General features: G+C 32.0%; 1 protein-coding gene and 1 long non-coding RNA gene across 2 annotated transcripts; one reads left to right on the top strand and one right to left on the bottom strand.

The window, feature by feature from the left end:
- Positions 1-1254: 1254 nt before the first annotated feature.
- On the bottom strand, positions 1255-14280 carry LOC107444499 (uncharacterized). Its single transcript, XR_001584133.3, has 2 exons — positions 14115-14280; positions 1255-3400 (listed from the first exon to the last, which is right to left on the bottom strand). It is a non-coding gene; the product is annotated as an uncharacterized lncRNA (long non-coding RNA).
- A 3612-nt stretch (positions 14281-17892) lies between these two features.
- On the top strand, positions 17893-19371 carry LOC107444497 (retrovirus-related Pol polyprotein from transposon 412). The gene has a single exon (XM_043054937.1). The coding sequence runs from the start codon at positions 17893-17895 to the stop codon at positions 19369-19371; it is 1479 nt and encodes a 492-aa protein (XP_042910871.1).
- The last annotated feature ends 1724 nt before the right edge of the window (positions 19372-21095 follow it).

The following is a 21095-nucleotide window of genomic DNA, read 5'->3' as shown; positions in this document are numbered from 1 at the left end:
TAAGTTCATATTTTGTGTCAATTGAGCCTGTGTGTCAAACGTTCTCTTAATATAATGTGAATATGCTGATACAAATCTTATTTACTGAGAAAATATTTCTATTCCGTCTCAAAATGTAATTTAAATTCATTCAAATCTCGCCGGATTCTTTTTAAGATATCTTATATAGAAACAAGACTGAAATATCAATTTCCAAGATTAATTACCAAAATCTTAGTAAATTTTAAAGAAAAGTGATTTGACAACAAATTTCCTTCTATTGCTAATGCTATGAAAGCTAAAATAGAATTTCAAAAACTAATAAAACAAAATTTATTTTTGAATTTTTTTTTCTTTTTCAATATGCTGTATGCTGCTAACCATCCAAATAAGTCACGTATATAAAAATCTCAATGTTGAAATTTTTGACACTTACCTTGATTTTTCAGTAGTTCGGCAATATACACTTATGCAATATTTTACATATTTTGTTCGATGTTTTACATATTTTGTTACAATATTTTACATATTTAAAATCATTATTAGAAGATTTTTCTGGGAAACTAAAGACGTTTTGTTTTATTATTTTCTTTAAAAATATTTGCTACTAGCGGGCTTGATAACTTCTTTATTCATCTGATTTATCTAACGTTATCTATTGGCTATCCAGGGTTAAGCCAATATTATTTGCAATTTAGGAGCTCTTGGGTTATAGGATCATCTGTGGGTGACTGCATTTCCGAATTGTCGCCAACAGGAGCATTCTTCACTAATGAGCGATAATAGAAGAATTTTTATATTTCGATGTATTGTCAAAAAATATTAATATTTAACAGTATATTACTATAGTTTATTTCGTTTTTATGTAAACAGATGTTTTCTTCACCCATTTAAAAACTATCAGCACACACAATATCATAAGTGAATGCCACGATTTGCCCACGCTAATATCGCTTGCAGGTATCCAAGTGATTTAGTTGCAGTAATTTTTACTTACAGCAATACCGTCATGAACAATATATCGCACCTTGGCAAGAAAAGTGACAAAAGTCAAAAAACAGTAGTTTTGAGGTTATGTCAATAAAAAATATGTATGACTCGTAATTTATCCAGCTGAGGGCAGTTGTGTCAGTTTTGTGTCTATTTCCGAACAAGTTTTATAGTATTCTTTGATTTTTCTCAAATGCTGCATTTTAGAGTAATGACACTGTTCTTGTCGGGGTGCGATATAATGCATATTTTAAACCACAAAAAAGATTTCAACAACAATTCATATCTGATTTTTTCTTCTAAAATTTATTCATAATGGGATGTTTCAAGATGTAAGAAAATAAATAATTTTGTAATAAAAAAAATTATGTTACTATTACTATTCTCTCAAAATTGTAATAAAGTATAAAACAGGTAATGGCGAACATTTTCAAAGAACTAATATTGTACCATCAAACATTCAAGATAAAAAAAAACTAACTAAATTTCAATACATTGGTTTTAGCTTGCACAGAATTGAAATGATGCAACTTGGAAAGTAAGAAAAAAAAATTGTCTTGAAAGCTTATTAAAGAAATTAAAATGTCTTTATGCTTTTCTCTTTGACAGAACAGGTTTGCCATTGTAGTGGTCTTCTATCCAGTTTTTGCACTACATAGCATTGTGCATAGCATGGAAGATTGAATTTACCTTCTTTAGCATTCGCATATCCGTGGAAAAGTTGGAGCATTTTGTGTTCATAATAACAGAGCCAATACTCGAAGATCAGGGGAAAAAAAATTGGAATATTAATAGCAAATTGCCACTTTCCAATTAGTGTTTTCGATATGGAAATGAATTTAATTTCCTAACGATGACCGTTTTCACAGGAAGAATATTACTCCAATTAATAATCAAAATTAAAACGTATAATATAAAACTGCCAATAAATATAATCTGTTTTGAAGTATTGATAAGGTTTTTAAATGAAGATATTCAAGAAACTCTTGGTGGCTTCAAATTGAGTGTTTTGCGCTCCAGAATAACAGCTCTGACTGAAAACACACTTCCCGCATCTCTGTAAAATTTAGGACATTTACGTTCGAAATTAAAACCACTGTTTCCCTTGTAGCTGCAATGTCAAGAGAACAACTTTCCAATTATTGCTTATGCAATGGGAATTGTTTCGATTTTAGAACGATGGGGATTATAGAAAATAAATATAATACTAATCAATCAAATGATATAAAATAATAAAATTCAATTTGAAGCACAGATTCGAAGCACAGCAAGCAGTAGATAAGAAAACCTTGGTAACTTCCAATCTAGTGTTTTGCTCTACAGTTAACACCACTGACAGATATCAGATCTTTGATGACTTCGAATGACGGAAGTCACTTCACGTAGCTCTAGAAAATCTTGAGGTAATATGTTCGAAATAAAAACCACTGTTAGACTATACCACTGTAAACATTTCGCTTTCATATCGTAAATATTCTCTTTTCCTTTTTTCTTGCTATGCCAAGAAAGCCGCTTTCCAATTATTAGTTATGCGATGGAAATTAATTCGATTTTAGAACAATGGCCATTTTCAAAGATTATTATATACCAATCAATAATCAAATGAAAAAAAAAATCAAATAAATAAAACTGTCAATAAATAAAATCCATTTTGAAATACTGAATATGTTTTTAAACTTAAGACATTTAAGAGAATCTTGGTTACCTCAAATCTAGGGTTTTTCATTTCAGAATTACGGCATTGACAGACTTCTCACATCTCTGAAAGAGTTGGAACAATTATTTTCGAAATAAAAACATATTTGACTGTAAAAATCCATGTTCTAAATTGCAAATCTTCATTTTTTCATTGTTGCTAAGGTGAAAGGGAGGGGAAAAAATGATCAAAATGGCTATTTTCAGAGAATGAATAATGACCAGTTCATAAAATTACACAAGCTAACTGAATTTCGATGCAAAGCAGTCAATAAATAAAAACTTTATCGAAATTGCAATTATGAGAAGGTATTTAAGTAAATCTGGTGAACATTTGTTGTTTAAAAGGCACTATAATTTCTTTCAGGGACGTTTTAATCATTCTTTGAAGAACTTCTCCGGCTATTGTGGCTTCCAATCCAGTATTTTGCATCCCAGTAAACAGCGTTGACAAAAGACGAAGTTTACCCATTCCAGGAAAACTTAAAGGATTTATAATCGAATTGTCAGAACCACTCATTAACGATGAAAATCTGGTTGTTGATTGCATATTATCACCGCTCCATTGTTGCTGTGGTTGTAAGGAGTTAAAAGACTGACCGCCAGACATAAACTGTGGAGATATGCGTGCAGATTCCAATATGGGTATAATAGCTAGTACGATAATGAAGAGCATTTTTATAAACCTGGCAGCCGATGGATTCTTTGCTTGAAAAGATGTCATCTTGACCACAAACTGAAATTGAAAACAGTATGAGACATTAGATGATTATAAAATATAGTTTTTTGTTGAAAGTAAATTTGATAGGTTAAATTTTTTGATTTTGTAATTTATGTTTTTTTATTGTTAAAGTACAGGAAAACTGATGTTCTGTAATCACCACTCTTTAAATATTTTTAGAATTTTTGTCAAAAATAAATTAAAAAAAAGTATGCACATGAAATGTAAAGGGGAAAACAATGTTTTTAAAATCTGATGAATCATTGAGAAAGACAAGAATTAAAAATATCAAAAATAGAATGCTGGAGGAAATAGAGGAGCTGGAATGTGATTATTAGGAACACGTCTTTTCCAGTAGTCAAATTGGTTTTGATAATTTTAATACCGCCTTCTTCAATAGCGATTCTTCAAACTTTGTTTCCTTTCCTAGCTTAAATAATAATTTTCTTTCTCTTAATGCATACTTTTTGGACTTTATATCGTATTTATATTTTATCAAGAAAGCGCGACCAAGTTCATTTTCTTAGTTTATTTTAGTTCGTTTTCTTAATTTATTTTATATCTTATACTGAATTGCAATCATATAATTTTATGATGCTAACAGAAATTTCCAATCTAATTAATACTCATGCTGAATTACAATAATGACTATAATGTAAGCATCAGAAAAGTACACTAAAACTACAATGTTACAATGTAGAAACCATGTAGGGTGTTCCGAAATGACCGCCCTTATACATATTACAAATTAAAATAAAAAATGTATTTGCGTAGGGAGATTCAAATTTATGATTAACTGAGGAACAAACAAAAACGCTCAATAGATCTGTTGAATCACTAAAGAGGAGGGCAGAATGAAAGTTGTTTCTTTTAGGAGGAGACTTGGAGGTGTTTTTAACTTTCGCCTTTCAACATTGTTTTCTCCATGAATAAATAGGTTTCGATACATTCGATCTTGTTTTCTTCATTAGTGAATCTTTAGATTTCGATAGCTTATATTTCGTAGATTAGAAATAATTATTTGCCACTCCGAACATGCATACTTTTCTTCATTTTTAAGTATGATTCTAAAAATATATATTAAGGGTGGTTATTAAGGAACACTCTGTATTTTAAAAAAAAAATGTATTCTAACTAAGCTATTAAAACGGTGATACAAACTAAGTCTGGCGGGGAAAAAAGAAAGGAAATGATCATTGAGATATCGTGGCACCCCATGTTATATCTAAAGAAGGTTAAACCTAGGCCTATCTCACATAAAAGCGCTTTGAAATGGAAGTGAAAGATAAAAATCAGTCAACTAGTTAGATTGCAGCCTTAATTGAAATAAGCTATCCAATTCGGCATGCATTCTGGATAAGCCACTTGGTTTAAGTTGGAATAAGTAATGAATAACCTTGTTCTTCAATTCAAATTCTCAAGGTCATTTCCACTAGAAATGTCTAGAAGGAGTTACTCTGGCAAGTATGTCTTTTAAGTTTTCAGACGCTTACATTTCTTTAAAGTAGTTAGCAATTTAGAAAGAACTATATAGGTAGTTTTTTTTGTGTGACTTAGAGCAATAACCTTCTAAAAGATTACAAGCATTCATGAATAAATGAAAATGTAGTTTGTAGATGTGTGAAAAGTGGGAACAAGAACGTTTATTAGTCAAGAAATTAGCATTTTAACCTTTAAAAAGTAAAGTTAAATTGCGTATACCAATTGGGTTAACGAAATGAGTGATTATGACGAAACTAATGTAGATAAATAAAACTATATGACGAAACTAATGAACTAAAATGATTTAGTTTGAAATTAGAGAAAAAGATGTTTAAAATAAAGTCTTTTAAACAGAAAATTTTTTGTCTTAGAGAGATAGTAATTCTACAGATGTTCAGATTTTTTTTTGGGGGGGGGGGATCTATCGTCGTATCAAAACAAAATAAAATTTTATTGTTGGAATTATGGCCTAAAACCGATTTTTTTCCCTCCATTTTTAAATTCTTATTCAGTGCAAATTCAGATTTTTAAAATTTCGATTATAAGAAGATAGGCAGCCAGATTAAAGATCAAAATCGTAACAGCGAGAAATAGAAATTAAATTGTACTGACATGTTTCTTTCAAACCTGGGCTAAACGCTTTACAGCTCAAGAAGCAGAGTTTCAAAACAAATCATAAAATGTTTTTTTATTTATATATAAAGAATATTAGTGATAATATCAAAGCGTCGAATCGAAGGGCTCGTGTCAACAGTAATAAGCCGCGCTTTTTCCATAGGTGACATTTCTATACCTGTTTCTCAGTATTGTTTCTAGATATCATTATATTTGCCTTAAAACCTTTGCTAAAGTCAAAGGATTCACTGAGTATCGAAAAACTAGAGGCAGATGTACTACTACATATCCAGGGTAACAAATCAAACTGTATGATGAACTATATGTGTTAAAAAAAAGTAAAAAAAAGGAGAAACTAAATTATTATAGGACTCCATTTTTGTGAAAATATTGATTAATTGAATATCAAATAAGTTATTAATTAGAATTTCCTGGACTATATGGATTAAAGTAGGAAATTATTTTGTTTTATTGGAAGCAAAATAGTAAGAAGGCTGGCTAGCTTGTGAAGAAATTCAATTAATTCTATGTAGTAGTTTTGGCTTTGTGCGCTTTCATATATGGATAGTGAAAAGCAGAATATTTGGCATATTTTACTTCTTTATTGTCAAGAAAATATGTGGAGATGTGTGGAGCCAAATCGTGGATAAACCAGAGCCAAAACATTATAAAATTTCGATCCGGCAAAATTTTGATTAAGATGTACGAAGATGCATCAAGGCCAATTTAAGCTGATAAAGACATTAACTAAGACAATAAAGGCATTAATTAAGATTGGCAAATAGCTTGTGAGATTGCTAAGACATTAAATTTAATGAATCATTTAAAAAGCATAAGGTTTAAAAGCTCTAAGCTCAACGTTCTTAAGGTAAGAAATTTTTGCCGTCGCGTCGATGTTTGTAAACGCTTCTCTGATGTCACGAAAATTTTAAATTTTTAAAGCGTATCATCACTGGCGATGAGAAATGGATTGCCTACAACAATGTAGTGGTTTCTACAAAAGTGTTTAGACGGTAAAACATAGCAAACAAATAGTTTAATATAACATAGAACAAACATAACAAGGAAGAAACGTGGCAAAATATTTCAACAAGTACAGTATATGCAAAGCAAATAGTTTATGTTCCTTTTGATTCTTTACTTCAATTAAGGAGGTTTTTTTGCCATCAAAGAACAAAACGATTACGCTTCTGTCAGAAAGATGGCAGAAGGTATTGGACCAGAATAATCAATATATGATTCAATAAAATATTTATTCACAGTAAGAAAATCGCCTTTCATTTTCATTAAAAAAAGAAATTACTATCCGAACAACCCAATAAAATATGGGTAAAAAGGTTGAGAACAGTTTCTATTTCAGTGTAAGTTTTGATTAGTTGCATAATTTATTAATTAAAAGAATTTTCACAATAACGCGAATTGGGGAATAGTTTTTCTAGACTTTTCTTGAAAGCAAAACTGATTGCAATTAAGACGTGAATTATAAACCATATTTCTTAAAACAATGAAAAACAAAAGTTCGGAAAAAAAGTGAGCCCAATTTCTATTCCGCTGAAAGCTTTGGAAAACGGCGATACGATTGCTGCTGAAAGTTAAATGAAGGTTTTCAGCTGTGTGATTTTAACTGATTTATGATGTTAACAAAAACGGAGAAAAAACGCTTCAATCAAGGCTACTACTTTTACACAATAAAATCAATATCTCTTTTTCCTCCTTTATTCTTTCCTCATTCAGTTTATAAAGTTGAGGAATATGATTTTATCTCGATTAAAATGTTATACGTAACTGAAAAAACAAACATTTGAGAGTTATCCACGGGCCATTTTACTGTGTTCGTTTTTTACCCAAATTTCTCATTTGCACAAGTACAATGGAAGTTTTGTTTTTATGTTTACTCTTGTTTTGTTTATGATGTTATGGTTATGGTGATTTCATTGATCCTTACTTTATATATGCAATTATACCGGGTTGTTAGGAGCAAAATTTGAATACTCTCCGAATAATGAATAACAAAAGGATAAAATTATTAGTAAAAGTTCTCATTTTTCTATGAAACAAATTCCATGCTGAATATTGTTCGCATTTATTAGCTCTTAATTTCTTTTTGTTCGTTTTCGAAGAGGCGAAGTTAACATCATTCATTCTTTCTGGAATTTTGTTTTTAAACAGTTTTTGTCTATTTAGTTATCGGTGTTGCCGCTGTGACAGTTGATCGTTACAGAACCCTGGATATAGAATATTTTTTTTTGCTCTCTTTTGTTATTGTTTGGTCCTTTGGTTGCACAAGTACACTTGTAAACAAAGTTACGATAAGGAATAATACGAATGAAAGAAACAAAACAAAATATGGGACATAAATTCTTATCTTAACCGCCCAGAATAGAATTTTCTGAATTGGTTTCCTCTGGAACCTAGAAAAATTTTAACTTTTAAAAATTACCACAAGTAAAATTAACTTTTAAAAATTAAAACATATATATATATATTTGTAGCTTTTTAGAAAAACTTTATTTTTTGGTTCTTTGAAGCTGCGGATGATATTAATTTAGAGTTATTAGTGTTCGAACACTTCTCAATAATGGTAGTTGACAACTTTTTTACAAATTACTGCAAACATATTTAAGACGCTTTGAATTTTTTGCCCTATTCGAGACTTAATGTACAACAATATTAGTGTTAATTGAGTCATAAAGATATCCTAGTCACTAATTGTCAACTCCGAAGGCTTCCCAGCGTCCCACATGGTAGTTCAAAAGGCATTGGTTCGGCATTGAGGTTCAGATTGGTCCATTGCTAGCAGATAATAATTCAGAAGATTCAATTACCAATTCAAAAAGATTCAATTACCAATTCAAAAAAATTCAATTACCAATTCAAAAAAAGTCAATTACCAATTCAAAAAAAGTCAATTACCAATTCAAAAAAATTCAATTACCAATTCGAAAAAGATTTAATTTTGACTTGAGAAGAATTTTTAACTCGAATTTTGTTTCATTTCTTTTATTCTATATTCTTCCACTAGTAAGTTCTGTGGTGGTTGATTTTTTAATTTCTTAAAAAGATATTTTGTGGCAAGGAAAAAGTATAAAAAACTCTATTCATTAGTCATTATTACAGAACGAAATTTTTATAGATTAAAATTTCTCGAAATTAGTTTACCTTAATCTATTGCTTCACAAGTTCCGATATTTGATTTTTAAAATTTAGTTATTTATTTTTAAAATGTTTATTTATATCTAAGCGGATTCTGCAAATATTGATTACAATTCCTTCATCTAGTTAATTATAAAATGTTTCGGATATCAAATATTATAAATCTTTTTTTATTATCTTTAATGTAATCTTAAGCGAAAGTTTTATTCAACTAATGTTCTATGACAATTCTCATTTCAAAGTTCATAATACATAGATTGAGATAAGATTTTTCTATAATTGGCAACAACATGAATTTTTTTTCGAATTATTTTTCTTAAAAAACTATTTGTGATGAAGCATTTTAAACAATTAATCGCAGATAACTAAATATTCGTCAAACGGCCTTTAAACTTTTACAAATTTTGCGAAGTCAGATTGCTATTGTAATACTTCAATTTATTCAAAGATTGCAATTGTTAAATTTTATCGGTTATATAATTAGATGTGTAGATTGCAAATGATACTTTTGTTGATACGGTGCAATACTACATAACTTAAAAACTTCAAATTACGAAAGCGATGGAATAAAAAAAAAAGCAATTATTAGTTCAAGTAGTAACTTAAAAACTTTTAGAAAGATTTTTGTAAGTGGTAGGGAAAGAAAAATTAATTAATTTCAGGCAGAAATTTGAATGTTTTAAGACGAAAAACAATAAAATATTTATGTTGTAACAAAAAATATTTGAACAATAAAATTGTTGTGTCGTTGTAGGTATTGTTTTTACAGTGAAAAATACCAGGGGGACTGATCCGCGTACTAAAATGCAAATGCGGAGTTGAAATTTGGCACGAAAAATAAAAAATATTCTCATTCGTTAATTTAACGATATTTTTTTTTCGGAATCCCAATTTGTTCGAAAGTTTTCGGAATTTTAAGTTATTTTATTTTTTATTTTGCTTTCAATATGGAATATTTATCCATTGTTGTAGAAATATTTATATTTCTCTTTCGAGATGTTTATGTTATAAGCTCATGTTTGAGTTATGTCAAAAGTAAAGATTATGTCAAAAGTAAAAAAAAAGATTAGAAGTTACCTGACATAAATCTTAAAATTTTTATCAGCGTTTTTAAAAGCATAAAAGACTCAAGATATATAAACTGTTTCCCGTTATATAATAAAATAATTTGAACTTGTATATATTAAAAGATTATCATTATATATTGTTTAAAATAACTTCTCATTTATTGTTCACAAATGTGTCACATTCTATATTCCTAAACATTTTTTTCCAGCACAGTTGATTATTTTTCAAATACAAGTAATGTTCATTTCACTAAGATTGACATCTTAACAAAAATTCTCGTTCATAAATTATAATAATTATATAAAACAAAATGTTTTTTTCAAAAAAATTATTGACTTTTAAGCTAAAACGAAAATCAAAGATGAATGAGAAGCAACTACATACTAAGGTTAGAGAGTGTATCAACCTATTATTTTGATAAAATTTTTGTAAAAATAAGTAAAAAATTTCCTTATGCTACGCTTATTTGTTCGATATAAATAAAAGGAAACCTGAAAATAGCGTGTTTTCAATTTGTAGTTTACGATAGTGATAGCAGTAGCACTGAAAATTAGTTCATTAGGGTGAAACAAATTGTTTTATTATTTTTATTTACTCTCTCAGCTCGAAGTAAAATATAAAGTTTTAACGAGATAAAAAGTTCAGAAACAATTTTTGTTTTGATTGATATTTGTTAGTAATTTAATGGTTTGATTGCCATCATTATGACCGCTAAGCGTCATCGAAGTTTTTTATTCCTTGTTCCTCAAAGCTTTTGTTTCTTATTAAAACTTCCTATTAAAAACTCTTTCCTGGTGCTCCTACAATTACGCTCCTTAAAGCTGACAGAAAATCGAATGAAATTAACAATCGAGGTTTTAATGAATTACTAAATTTTATGAGATTGTATTATTGGATAATAAATGTGAGCATGTGCCTATGAAAAGTTCTTGCATCCACAATTCGATTGGACCGATAACCATATTTTAAAATCAGCCAGCTGCATGCAGTTGTTATGGAATGTCTGAGAGATAAAATAAATTATGAATGTTTTCAAAGGCTCTTTTATTCGAAATAATTCCTTTTGAGCCTGAACTCTTTGACGTAGACATTTTATGGAACATATTTTCCATACTTCTCTTATTATTTTGAATTAATTTAGGTCAAAATAACCGAAAAATATTTAATTTAGAATTTTAATAATTTATGAAATGCACCGGCGTCTTTGCTTTAAAGTAAACTTAACAAAACACGGCTCCCTTTCAGACAATATTTTTCGAATTTGCACTTTATTTAGATCTAAGAGAAACAGTTATTAATGATTGGAATTTCTTTAATTTTTAAAATCAATTATTGATAAATTTTTGAATGTGAACGAGAAAAATGTTTTTCTAACTATTTATTATTTTTGATTTTATGTATTAGTTCAAATATAATTCCGATACTCTAACAAATTTTTTTAGTAACTATTAGACTGTTTCTTATAATTAAAAAATAACAATATAAAGATATTTTTGCTTATAATTTGAGCGATGGAAAGAATTTTTTTTTTAAGAATTAAAAAAATATATATATATTTTCGCTTGTAATTTGAGCCACAAAAAGAAACATTAAACACGCACCGGTGTCTCATTTTAGTAAAGGGCTAAGGTTTCCAGTATCGCCTGTTAATAAACCACTCCTGACCATAAGTATTTGCAAACTGCGTCTTAAAAAACGCTAACCTAATGGACGCACACAAAACCTTGAGTTACTCGAATACGTAACGGTTACATATAATTTTATGTTATACAAATATTTGTATATGAATTGGATATTACTGAAGTTCAGAAGGTGTTAATCATTACCTAGCTAAGCTGCTGAATGAAACTAGGTTATTACGGTAATGTGCCCATTAACGGTTTCCTCATCGTTAAAGTTCAAAAGTTTGATTCTCTTATTCTGATTTAATTATTTTGACTTTATTCTTCAGATATCAAAAAACAAGTAAATGACATGTTTATTTCATCAATTGCAATAATACTTTAAATCTTTTGATTGGTTGTATCATATTTTCTCAAGTAATTGACGATTGATTCGATTATCCAAAGTGTTGATTGCTCGATTGTAGCCATTTGGTTTTTTAAACAGCGAAAAATAAATAAAATTTTGCTGATTGCGTACAGTAACGTTGCGGTTGTTCCTAAAAAGACCTTATTTTCACTTTAACAAGTGCTTAATAGACAATTTGCAGATTGCCTGGCAAATGATGTGAAGATTATTTAGGTAGTTTTATAATTTTATAATCGTCGTTGAACAGCCGACCCAATGTTCGGGTTTACTACTTCTATTGTTCAACTCGGTAGCCTTGTCATTTTGAACCCAATCCAGAAGATAAGGGTACTCCTGGATCAAGTATTGGGATAAATTTGCCTTCGTGGAGGACTTTTTGATGGAACTAACCCGCATTTGCGTTACTTGGAGAGGAAGACCACGAGAACCTCCCACGGTTAGTCTGATGGCAAGGGGACTCTAACCCATGATCCGTCGCTGATTCGAAAACTGTTCACCTGCACATTGCGTAGATAATTTGTAGAATAATTGATTTCATAACTATACAGATAACACATTTATTTTATAGGAAAATATCTTGAAAACAGGAATCTCACATAAAAGGATGCTGAAAGGAATGCCAATTTTAAAAAAATGAAAATTGTATAATATTGAGTTTTCAGAATATTTAATTCTTCAAAATATAATTTTATTAAAAAAAAGGGAGATTTAACATAGAGTCATCTATTTTTAACCGTATTGCTAAAAAAACTACGCGTTGTAATAAGAGTAGAATTCAGCCGTCAAACTTGTTAAATTAGTAAGAAGTTGACCGCAAAATTTTGATTCATCAAATGAGTAAATTATGAGCATTATATACATTAAAGAATTTATAAAAGAATGCTCATTCTAACATCAGGTTTAATACCTTTAAAAACACTTTTTTGCATTCAATTCAAAATTAAATACTCTTTTATTTTATCTAAAATGTTTATTTCTGAACTTTTAAAATTTCCAAATTTCTCTTCAAAAACCTTAATTTGGTTTCCTTTAATATTAACTAAATTTCTGCTTTATGTTCGGAAGTAATTACCAATAAGAACTCGTTATCTTATAATCAATCACCTTGTATGTTTAGAAATCTTAGAAATAATCTGCGGGGAAGAAAAACAATTCTTGCTCATTTTCTCATAGGTAAATTTTTGTCAGCACTTTAACTTAAAAAATAGCTCAATCTAATTCACTGATTATTTAAACGTACCTTTTAATAATTTTTTTTTTTTGGATCACATAGTATTGTTTATACTTTTATTTCTTATAATTATTGGTAGAGAATGTATATCATTCCCGCACTTTTATTATGTTCAAGTTTCGAATTTTCAAAAATTAATAGTAATCCTCATTTATTTTCGCTAATTGTAATAATTTTTGCTTACACTTTTAAGCTTGAAAATAACTAAATGTAGTACAATAGTTTTGATTTTTTGAGATCGCACAGTATTATTTCTTACTTTCATCTCTATTTTTTTTACTGTGAATATTTTTTTTTTCAAAAATGTTTCAACAATTAATATTTAACTACTTGACTATGTGTAGCGAATTTTTTGTTCTTTTAAAAACTTATACGTGAAAAACTAATGAATTTGATTTTTAAATTGTGTTGTATTTATTCGTATTTTAAGTACATACAAACACCCAGTTAAGTTTTATATACCTTTTAAAATACTTACATTTATGTGCACACGTAGAATTGAATTGAATGATTAGTTTAATTTCTTAAGGACCGGATGCAGCTGTACTGCACCAAACTCAAGGAATGTAAAAATTGTAGTCATTAGTTAATTTGTGCAAATAATCAAATTAATCTTAAATTTAAAAAAAAAATTGAGAAACTTTGTGTGATGGAAAAACAAAAAGAAAATTAAAAGTAAATCTTATCATACGCTAATTTATATAAAAAATGCAAACCTTTTCATATTTACTTCCGTTTACTTCGTAACATTGCCAATAAAAAGCTCACGCACTTTTTGGTGTGTTTAGCACATAAATTTATTAAAAACAATTTTTTATAAACATTGCTTTAAGCCTTTCAAGCTAAAAACAGTATTGAAACTTGCTAACTTTTCAGTTCATAAGCAAAATTAATTTCAAAGTATTAATTTAAACAGAGCAATATATACTCATAGGCTATAACATAAATAATATCAGACACTAGGTTAATTTATTTTGATTTATTTATAAATGAAATATTTTTAAACTTATTTAGGTTGTTGATGAAATTCATATCGAAAGTTCATAATAAGAAAATAGTTACGCATTATAATTAACAAGCATGATTTCTCAAAATAATTTTGTCACAAAACATAATATAAAAGCATAATAACAGTTTAGTTTCACTTACCGTTTTTTTTTATTGAAAACTCTAAAAACGCTAGAACTTACAAAAATTCAAACGTAATGCTACACGAGTCAGGGGCATTGAATTGTTTAATAGATGCACTTCCGGTGTCTCAATTTCATCGATTTGAAACCCTTTACAACGCAAGTTGTAAAGTATCGGAAGTAGAATCGATACTCGATTAGATAATACCTTTCCAAACTTCTGAAATCTGTATTACGTAATAGATTTCCCTGGTCGCACGGTTTTGCCGATCCTTTGAAAGCTCGGCTGAGTGGAGGTAGCGGGTTCGAAACCCACCGCATAACTGGCAGTATCTTTGTGATGTCTTTCTCTAATTAATGCTATCGGTTCTTCTGTTTGCCAAGAACTTATAAGCCGTGCTTTGTATTTCTACCCAAGCCTATATATGAAATAATATAGTCCCGCAGTGGTCTGATAGTAAAGACACGGTTCCCAATAGAACACCGAAATCACTGGCTGCGGTCAATAAGCAGGTGGATGACCACTTTGATCAGCCTGCGTAGGGGGACCAAGGGTGCGTGGTATCGATCCTCGTTAAACTGTTCTACAGTAAAATGTTCGACTTCGCGCACAGGTCGTCGAGCTACCAAAGGAGGGGAGCCATCCCTTCTACAGAGGCTCAAAATTGCGATTTCATGTCTTCGGATCATCCTCCGGGATGTTTCGCAGGCCGTTGCCAATTGCCCATTGTGCAGCGCTAGTGCGACGTAAATTAACAACAACAACAACAACGTCGCACTAGCGCTGCACAATGGGCAATTGGCAACGGTCTGCGAAACATCCCGGAGGATGATCCGAAGACATTAAATCGCAATTTTGAGCCTCTGCGGAGGGGATGGCACCCCCGCTTCGGTAGCCCGACGACCTGCGCGCGAAGTCGAGCACTTTACGGTAGCACAGTTTAACGAGGACCAATACCGCACACCCTCGGTCCCTACGCAGACTGAGCTAGTGCGACGTTAATAAAGTACCTACCTACCATATGTAACAATAAATAATCAAGAAATATTCCGCATTGAAGTTCTAAATTAAGGACTAGTATGTTTTTTTTAAAAAAAATTTTTAAACGTTTTTGTAAGTGCTTATGTTCATGAATGAGTTAGGGATTAAACCTGAAACCGTCTTCGTCAGAGTACGTGATTTCAGACTTAACACCATCTTGACTTTATTCTCAATCAGTCATTCATGAATTGTTCATTCATAACTGCAGGATTGTGCGCTCCATACAAAAAACGGTTCTCAAGCTCATGTCAAATTGAAAAAGTGGCCACCCTTGATGAGTGATCTCAATGTTCCGCTAAAAGCTTTACAGCATGAAGGTAGTGGGTTCAAATCTCATCGCAACCCTGTTTCTATCTATCTTTCGCCTACGTGTGCTACCTATTCTTCAATTTACCTATAAGCCGTACTTTACTGATTACACAAGCCTGTATATTTTTTATAAGAATAAATAAATAGATTGAAGATATCTATTAATAATATTAATTGTGTTCAAATATAGAAATTATTAATTAATTAATAATAATTATGTTTGAAAATTACTGTAGAACATAAAAAAATAAGAAATGCAATCCAGTGCTGAGGTGAGAATCTATTATGCACCCCCCTCAGGGACAGCGGAACCGGGGGTGGGGAGAGGGGCATATCCCTCTCACATTTTATAGATTATGTGACTACGATTACAATTTTTCACCCAATATTTCTGTAATGAAATTTACAATTAAATAAAAACACATAATTTTATTGTGTCTAAATTTGAAAATATAAATAAATAAACGTCTCTATTTCGAGCGAGGTTTAACATTTTCTTGGTGAAAACTGCCATTTAATTATCCCGTACTATCGCCCCCCCCCCGTAGAGGAAATATACATTCCTATTACTGATCGATGGGAAGATTCTTGGTTTTAAATGTCACGGCAAAACAGAATATTAAAAATAAAAAAAAATAAAAAAACAGCGAAACAGAATATTAAAAATAAAAAAAAATAAAAAAACAGCGAAACAGAATAGAAAAAAAATACTGGATTCATCTTTATTACTTAACGGTACAGACTTGTGTGCTCAATTAAGGCTTCTAAAGCTTTGTCAAGTAGAAGGACAAATTACGGAGAAGGTAAGTACGAAGGTACATCCAGGGTAAAAGAGGGATACGAACCCGCTACTTACACGTGGGCGATACTGCTTGGCCAGGCACGCCCCGACGCCTCTTTGTATTTATTTATTGTTTCTCATGCAGATGCAAGCTTGCGTGCTCATTACAAAGCACGGCTAATAAGCCTTTATCAAGTAAAAGACCAAATAGCACAAATTAAAGAAGGACATCAAAAAGACGCATTCAGGGTTACTGTGGAATTCGAACTCAATATCTTCAGATAGCACAGGGATGATTTGGACGATCAGTATCGCCGTCCAGGCGCTCTGTAGTGTCGAGGTAGCGGGTTCAAATCCCACAGTAACCTTGGATGAATCTTCATTCTGTCCTTTGAATTGTACTATATGTCTTAATAGCCTAGAGGACAAAGGCTTATAAGCCATACATATATAATTGAGCACTCAAGCCTGCATGCATGTGTACCAGTAAATAAATAAATAAATTTATGCCTGTCTTTTTCTGTTTGGCAAGGCTTCTTTGTGTAGGGGACAAAACTCCGCATAAGTATATATGAATGAATAATTTAAATTGTATAGATGTGCACAAGTCATCCATGGTGTATATTAATAAAAAGAGATAACTAATTGTGACATTGAGTCACCGAATTCTCAATATTCTGTTGGGATTGTGACCTAAAAATTAGGCCGACCCCCTGACCTCTCTCCTGTGACGCCTCACTGTCTGTCGACCTTCACGCCTGTGACCTTCGGCAGCCTTTGATGTTAGCACCTGGAGGGTGGTTAGCTGCAGTCACAGTTTGTGAATAATTGTAATTTGATTTTTCGCAGTTAGTCTGCGGCGGCACCGCCAAATGGGCAGTAACGCTTAAGATAAGACCGCCATTTGGCGGAGGACTTGACTGTGGCAACCCTGGTATGCAGGGAGAAAAACATTTCTTCCCTCGCAGTCTGCTTTACATATGGCTTAGTGAATGTTCCTGGCGATGTGCCGTACTCTACCATTTTTGTGTTTATTATTAATTAACTAATTATTATGTAACCTTCCTTAGATATTAAATTAAACTTAAATATTATGGCTAGCTGGTGATTTCATATTATTTAACTTAAAAACTTATTTTCTTCTTTTTGGGCACGTTGTACCCCACGTGCCTCATTGGTGACCCTTAATTCTGTTCTCGCTTCTTCTGATTTTTTAATTCGATCTGTCATAATCTTTCTTTAAACGCAACAGCTATGCCTAATTTTCATAAAAATACATTATATAATGAAATTTAATCGCTATCCTCTGTTTATTTTCTTTCCATTTACTAAATATGTGCGCATGGATACACACGAGGATTATGGTTTCATCGCGGAAATTTACAGGTATGTGATCGATTATTTTTTCCTATCTGCGATTGGTCTGTAATTGCGTTATGCTATTTCTATTTTATTATTAATATTTATTGCTTCAATTTTTGGTTATTTATGCATTATTAAAATTTCGCCTAACCTATTTGGTTTCAATCCGACAACGGATTATTAAGCTACTTTTAAATTTCTATTATGATTCAATGATATTATTTAAAGCATTATAAATTTCTCGACAGTAAGGCATAATTTAGGTGTTTTCGGTTATCAATTTATGTTTATATTTCTTAAAAAATGCCCGGATCGGAAGACCAGACAAATACCGACTGTAACGTACCGACTACAGAGTCTCAAGTGTCGCATGTTGCGGTGAAAATTCCGCCGTTGTGGAAAAATAATGTTAAACTTTGGTTTATTCAAGTAGAAAGTAATTTCGCCCTTGCTAAAATTACCAGTGATATCACTAAGTACAATCATCTCATTTCTTCTATTGATCCTGAAACGTTATCGGCTGTTTCCGACATTTTATTTAACCCTCCCGCATTAGATAAGTACGCGGCCTTAAAAGCCANTTTACTGGAAAATTCCGAAGTTTTGCAATTGAAAAAAATTACCTTACCACATTGTGATTTACCTATTTACTGCGACTTATCAACAGGTACAGCGCGTCCTTTTATATCACAACCTTTTCGCGAGAAAATATTTGTTTCTCTGCATAATTTGTCTCATCCCGGAATTCGTGCGACTTCTAATCTAATATGTTCTCGGTTTGTTTGGCCTTCCATCCGAAAAGATTGCGTGAACTGGGCTCGGCAATGTATTCCTTGCCAAAAGTCCAAGACAACGCGACACACTAAAACACCGTTAGGGAAATTTTCAGACCAGTCGCAGAGGTTCGATCACGTCCATCTCGACCTCGTTGGCCCTCTTCCTCCTTCTCAGGGTAATTACTATTGTTTAACAATGATAGATCGATATACAAGATGGCCTGAGGCGGTACCCATACCAGATATAACAGCTAATACCATAGCGCAGACTTTTTATAACCAATGGATAACGAGATTTGGATGTCCAACTGTTATTACAACAGACCAAGGACGGCAATTCGAAAGCGGACTGTTTCGTGAACTTTCACAGCTGTTGGGAATAAAGAAAATTCGAACTTCTCCCTACCACCCACAATCCAATGGACTTATTGAAGGATTTCATCGTCCGTTAAAAGCAAGCTTAAAAGCCTACGACACTGACCAATGGGCATCCGCCCTTCCAACAATATTACTGGGTTTTCGCTCGGTGTTCAAGGAGGACATTGAAGCGACAACTGCTGAGCTCGTCTATGGAAAGAGCATACGCCTTCCAGGTGAATTCCTTGATCCCACTCCTGCAGAGTCTTCGCCCAAGCAACTCCTGGAGGATCTCAGACGACACTTTGCCAGCGTACGCCCGGTACCAACTTCCAGTCATGGTCGGCGGACTACGTTTATTCACCCAGGACTCAGAGTAACTTCTCATGTGTTTGTGCGTCATGACGGGGTCAGGAAACCCCTCCAAGCGCCATATGACGGACCGTTCGAAGTTCTTAAACGACATGAAAAAACTTTTGAGCTGCAAGTTAAAGGGAAAAGACAGACAATCTCGATTGACAGGCTCAAACCAGCATTTTTGGCTGAAACACCTAAAGTTTTAACAAGTTCCAGTGCTAAAACGGACAAACAAACAACCCGTTGTGGTCGGGTGGTGCAAACCCCCCGACGTTACGTCACCTTTCGCTGACACTGCAGGGGGAGTGTGCGGCGGCACCGCCAAATGGGCAGTAACGCTTAAGATAAGACCGCCATTTGGCGGAGGACTTGACTGTGGCAACCCTGGTATGCAGGGAGAAAAACATTTCTTCCCTCGCAGTCTGCTTTACATATGGCTTAGTGAATGTCGCTGGCAATGTGCCGTACTCTACCATTTTTGTATTTATTATTAATTAACTAATTATTATGTAACCTTCTTTAGATATTAAATTAAACTTAAATATTATGGCTAGCTGGTGATTTCATATTATTTAATTTAAAAATTTATTTTCTTCTTTTTGGGCACGTTGTACCCCACGTGCCTCAAGTCTATTCACTTCAAGTCCCATTTTAGGGAGTTTAACTTCCACTTCTTGCTGTTTCTATAAATATCGCCCATTTTTTTGAGCGGGCGCATTCGAATTAACTTCCGTATTAATACTCTACGATCCCTTAACAGGGATTTTTCATTTTTCCCCCTCCTCTCTTTGAGAGACGGAGTTTCTTTTTTAATTTTTGCAAGTGGCGTTCTTGTTCCGCCATTGCAGCTACATCGACATGTTGGCGATACGATCCTTTATTCTTTCTGTACCGAGGAGTTTTTCAAGGACTCAAAGTTGATTATTTTGGAACCACCTGATCTTCCTGATGAAACATGACATATCCAATTCATTCTTCTTTAATATTTAGTGCTGTCACCCCCCACAGCCTTTTCGAATTTTTAAGCTGTCTCCAGTTCCTCCCACCGGACTTAGTAATGAAAGAAGGCCTGGCCAGTGTGGAATGCTGTCCGGGGTGTTCATCCCTGTTCTGTAGAATCCCCTGATGCTCAACAAAAAATAAAGAAAATCCTTTTTTAGTGAACTGTAAAGTGTGTTTTTTTTTTCTTCTGCTCAATACAGACTCTGTGCGAATTTGGATTTCTCTTTCCCTTTAGGAGTACCTCCATTTTATTGTGATTGTGCTTACCCACAGGTATGTTTTCTTATCTCTATAATTTCATGTAGTTTTTTTAAGTTTACAAGTGTTGTTGCGGCACTTCATGTCTGCCACTATAGTAAATGAGATCATGAGCCATCATAAATGTTTTAAAAACCATATACTTTTCTCTTAAATTTTTGATTTATTAATTTATTTTATACTTTTTAATCTCTTTTCCCAACCTAACACTATGAATTGTTCATAGATTTTTTAGATCATCACATTGCAAAGCAAAACTTCAGATTTTTTGAAAAGACCATATATTGTGACACCGCAGGATTCAACGAAATTTTTACTCTTGAAAACTTAAGAGAAGACATAAACCTCAGGCCGATTGCAGCTCATTTTTGTAGTGACATAATTTTAACTAAAATACAAAATATTTAATTTCCTTTTATTCCAATTACCAGAAAGAACCACCTTAAAGGTTAAATACAAGATGAATGAGAAAAAGGCCGCTAACGGCCCCAGGCGCCCAGTTATATTTCGATGATGATGATGAATATGAATTGTTAGAAATACACTAAACGTTTTGTCACCCTACAAAAATTGTACTGGTGGTCTGTTAGCTATGTGACAAAGGTGAGTGATTAGTTATGAAATATATATTTATTATAATAACATCAAGTTTAATATTATAATAACGTAGTAAAACTAATTTGAGAATCATTATTAGTACTGATGTAATAAAATTTAAATAAATTTATATATAAAATCAGGTACATTTAACGTCTT

The sequence above is a fragment of the Parasteatoda tepidariorum genome, chromosome 1, assembly GCF_043381705.1.
Source record: "Parasteatoda tepidariorum isolate YZ-2023 chromosome 1, CAS_Ptep_4.0, whole genome shotgun sequence".
Taxonomy (NCBI): domain Eukaryota; kingdom Metazoa; phylum Arthropoda; class Arachnida; order Araneae; family Theridiidae; genus Parasteatoda; species Parasteatoda tepidariorum.
This window is presented reverse-complemented; position numbering and strand designations above follow the sequence as displayed.